Here is a 3,890-nt window from a genome sequence, read left to right on the forward strand (position 1 = left end):
GCTGCTCCGGGGCGGCACCAGGCCGAGGCCCGCTCGGTCCGGGACCAGGGCAGGGCCGAGGCCAGGGCTGATCCCGGGAAGCCCGGACCCTCGGCCGCCGCCGCCGCCCGAAGGCGGGCACTTCTAGCGGCCAACGAGCAGGAGGACCGAGAGATCCGGAAGCTGGAGCGCTGCCTCGGCCTGAGCAAGCGCAGGAAGAAGGGCGGCGGCAGCTCCGTGCCGCTCAGCTTCGCGCGCGACGGGCTGGACTACATCCTGGGGGCGCTGCGGCCCGGGGGCGGCTGGTGCGAGAGCGCCGGGGAGGACGGGGGGCCGGGGCCCGGGCGGAGCCCCCCAGAAGGTGGCCTGGACAGCGACTCCGAGCCCGGCAGCGAGGAGCAGGGGCCCGGGCAGAGCCCCCCAGAAAGTGACCTGGACAGCGACCCTGAGCCAGGCAGCGAGGAGGAGCAGGGGCCCGGGCAGAGCCCCCCAGAAAGTGACCTGGACAGCGACCCTGAGCCAGGCAGCGAGGAGGAGCAGGGGCCCGGGCAGAGCCCCCCAGAAAGTGACCTGGACAGCGACCCTGAGCCAGGCAGCGAGGAGGAGCAGGGGCCCGTGCGGGCTGGACCAGCAAGGAAGAGAGTCCGGTTCGCGCAAGATGAAGCCAAGAGCAGTTGTGTGGAGGACGGCGACACAGCCGAGGTGTGCTGTGGTCCGGGGCCAGGTGCTCCGACTTCCCTCTGGGGAGGGGAGCAGAGAGTGGCTGAGGTGACAGAAGTGTCCTGTTATAGTTGATGAGCCTTGGGCTAAGGGGTGTGTGGCTCAGCGCTGCCTCTCCTTCCCATCCAGCCCAGCTGCCATTAGGGTGGCTGCTGGTACAACAGCTGCTTAGAGCATGCCCCTGGATGGAGTCTCCTGGCGAGTGGGAGAAGGAATTGAGTTGCACCTGGCACTGGCTCTGCTGCGGCGGGGGTGCTGCCCGAGAAGCTGGAGCCAGCCGGCTGGTGCCGAGACCTAGCAGGTTGGGAAGGCAGAGGGTGTGTGGACCAGGCCTGTGGGGGGCAGTGCCTGAGCCCTGTCCCTTCCTCCCCGATGGTTTTTTGCTTGTTCCTGAGTTCTCCTCCCCTGCCCTTGGAGGCCAAATTGACACACAGTCTGAGGGAAGGTATCTCGGAAGTAGTGGCTCCTTTGCGGACAGAGATGCTTTCTCCACCAGCTTGAACTCTGGCAGTAAGGGTCACGCCTTAAAGGTGTTTGTCCCCTTGAGGCCTGTCACTTAGGTGGCCAGGGTCAAGCATGATGACTTGTAAACTAAGATAGGAAGTAGTGAGTAGTACATTCTGATTTTATCTTACACATTCACAGGATAGTTTCGAACTAGTTTGAGATCATTTTAGGACATTTTACTGAAACTAATGGTACGCTTAGCTTCGCTGTCCATACACCCCTGCATCTCGGCAAAGGCGTTCTCTATAGGGTTCCATCAGGCCGGGACCCTTGTGCACAGCCAAGTGCAGGTGGCTGCAGGGGGACAGATAGTGAAATGTGTCCCTTGGACATGGCAGACGTGACCTAGTGGACGCATCTGGTCAGGACAATGTGAGCAGGGTCATAGTAGAAGTTTCTGGCCATTCTTGGAACGCAGTATCTAAGCATAAAATGAGATAAATGGAATTCGTTGACTGTCAGTTTTCTGTAATTTCTCTCTCTCCAGCGTGGCCCTTGTGAACGTGGTGAAAAGTACGTCCCTCCTCATGTGAGGCAAGCGGAAGAGGCTCTGGATGTCCAGAAAAAGGAGGGGCTGGAGAGGCTTACGAAACACGTGAGAGGCCTGATCAACAGGTAGCCTCGCAGAGCACTGCACTGTCGCTGGAGGGCGCTGCTCGGAGTCAGCCGCGGGCAGTGGGGCAGGGACTGCAGCTCCGTTGGAGCACATCTGCTCTTGTCTCGCTGCAGCCAGACCCAGACCTTCGAGGGGTGGAGCCCAGCTCTTCGATGCCCTGAGCCCTTCAGTGACTAGCAGCCCCAGTGCCCACACTGCTACTTGGAGAAGCACACAGGAACTGGGCAGGCGTCCTCTCTTGGTTCCCGGGGCTGCAGGAGGACGGCCATGGTCCCCCACGGGGGCACTTCTGGTCAGCCACGTGGTCTTCCAGCCCTTTCACTAGGGCCGTGCTTCCACTGTCGGTGAGAGTAGGAGGTCAGCAAGCTGGCTCCGATCTCAGGCAGGGCTGCCCTGGTTCCCTCCCCTGCTGGCTCTCTAGTTTTGAAAAGGGGATGAAAATCTCTCCTGCCATCTCCCCTTCTCTGCAGGGCCCTGACCCAGAAGCCCCCATTCTCCTTTCCAAGACCTTTCTAGGGATGGTCACTGTCCCAGTCCTGACATGCCAACAAGTTTTGCTGGGTTTCAAATACGTATGCTAGTTAGTGGTTTAACTTTTTATTTGGAAATAATCAGAATTTTCTCGGATTGCAAGAACTGCACAAGGAGGTCCTGCATCCTCTTCACCCACTCACCCCCAAGGGTGCATCTTACGTAGCTAGAGTGGAGGTTAAACAGCGACAGGACCTTGACCTGGGTCCAACCCCCAGAGCGTCAGGTCTCCGTGTGTGTGAGTGAGAGAGAGAGAAGTTCTGTGTAGTCGTACCACGTAAGGCTTGTGTAACCCCCGCTCCAGTTGAGGCCCGGAGTTGTGCTGTCCCCACCACGCTCTCTTCGTTTATGCTCTCGGCACACCCTAGCCTGCCGTGTTGCTTTTTATCTTTGTAATGAAAGCCCAGCGCTGTTTCTGTGGCGTGTCCTCGAGTGTGCCGTGCCAGGCTGTGCCAGTGTCTGTCCTGGCATTGACACCAGTGCACCGTGATGGGTCTTCCCCGCACGTGCCTGGCGTCCCCTTCCTGCCCGCTCCAACAACACGGCCTTTTCTGAGTGTTAGGAGGTCAGGATTTTGTGCCGCCTAAGGAATGGGGAAGTTAGCCGTTTTCCTAACACTTACACACCTTTCCCTCGCGTTCTCTCCTTACCCTGACACTCTCTGAGGGCTGTCCCTGCCTGATCAGGACACATGGCATGTCCTCACGTAAGTTTCTACAGACTCAAGCCAGAGTGTGCTTCACTGGGACCGTAGTGCAGCTGAACAAGCTGTTATTTTGAGATCCCAGAGTATTTGTGGTGCTGAGTAATATGTATCGGGTCACTGGGGCAAGATAAAAATGGTTCTCGGGTTGGGCCAGAGATGGTGTGGCACAGTGGGTAAGATGGTGAGATCCTACATGGCTGACCATGCAGTTCGAGTCCAGACCCAGGACTTGAAAAACATGCTTGTCTATGTGTGCGTGCATGGCTGAAATCCAGAGAGGAGGATGGAGGAGAAGGAATTGCAGCCTGGCTGTACCCCCGGGGATAACTTCTGACTCTGCTGTCTCTGGGCATGCGTGCACCTACAGCAAACCCCAAAGGGAAAGCCTGTTTGGGTCAGGTTTGCATAAAGTAGATATGTTAGTGATGATGTGACACTTCAGCTTCAATTGCACCAAGGCAGAATTTCTTTTTAATAATTTATTTAACTTTAGTTATTTATTTTAATTTGACCGGAGAGGGGCAGAGAGAGAGAGAAAGTGAGAAAGCAAGCCACCAGGTCTAGGACTCGAACTGCAGTTGGCCATGTGGGAGTCCAGCACCCTTGACCACCACGCCACCTGCCGGCCCCTAAAGCAGTCTCTAACAGCATGTCTGTGCTGTGCGCGGCCCTGCAGGGTGAGCGAGCCCAGCATGCCCTCCATCAGCGGCCAGCTGGAGGAGCTGTACATGGCGCACAGCAGGAAGGACATGAGCGACGCCATCACCGCCACCCTCATGGCCGCCTGCGTGACTCCCGCAGCCATGCCCAGCCGACTGATGATGGAGCACG

The 3,890-nt window shown here is 58.0% G+C and overlaps 1 protein-coding gene across 1 annotated transcript in view; it reads left to right on the forward strand.

Moving 5' to 3' along the window:
- NOM1 (nucleolar protein with MIF4G domain 1) overlaps positions 1-3,890 on the forward strand; it is a gene marked incomplete at its 5' end in the record, with an annotated part of 15,758 nt that continues 11,868 nt past the window's right edge. Inside the window, 3 exon segments of the mRNA XM_027770062.1 lie at positions 1-681; positions 1,694-1,821; positions 3,736-3,890. Coding sequence (XP_027625863.1) covers positions 3,752-3,890 — 139 coding nt within the window.

This window comes from Tupaia chinensis, unplaced genomic scaffold, assembly GCF_000334495.1.
Source record: "Tupaia chinensis unplaced genomic scaffold, TupChi_1.0 Scaffold000110_1, whole genome shotgun sequence".
Classification (NCBI taxonomy): Eukaryota; Metazoa; Chordata; class Mammalia; order Scandentia; family Tupaiidae; genus Tupaia; species Tupaia belangeri.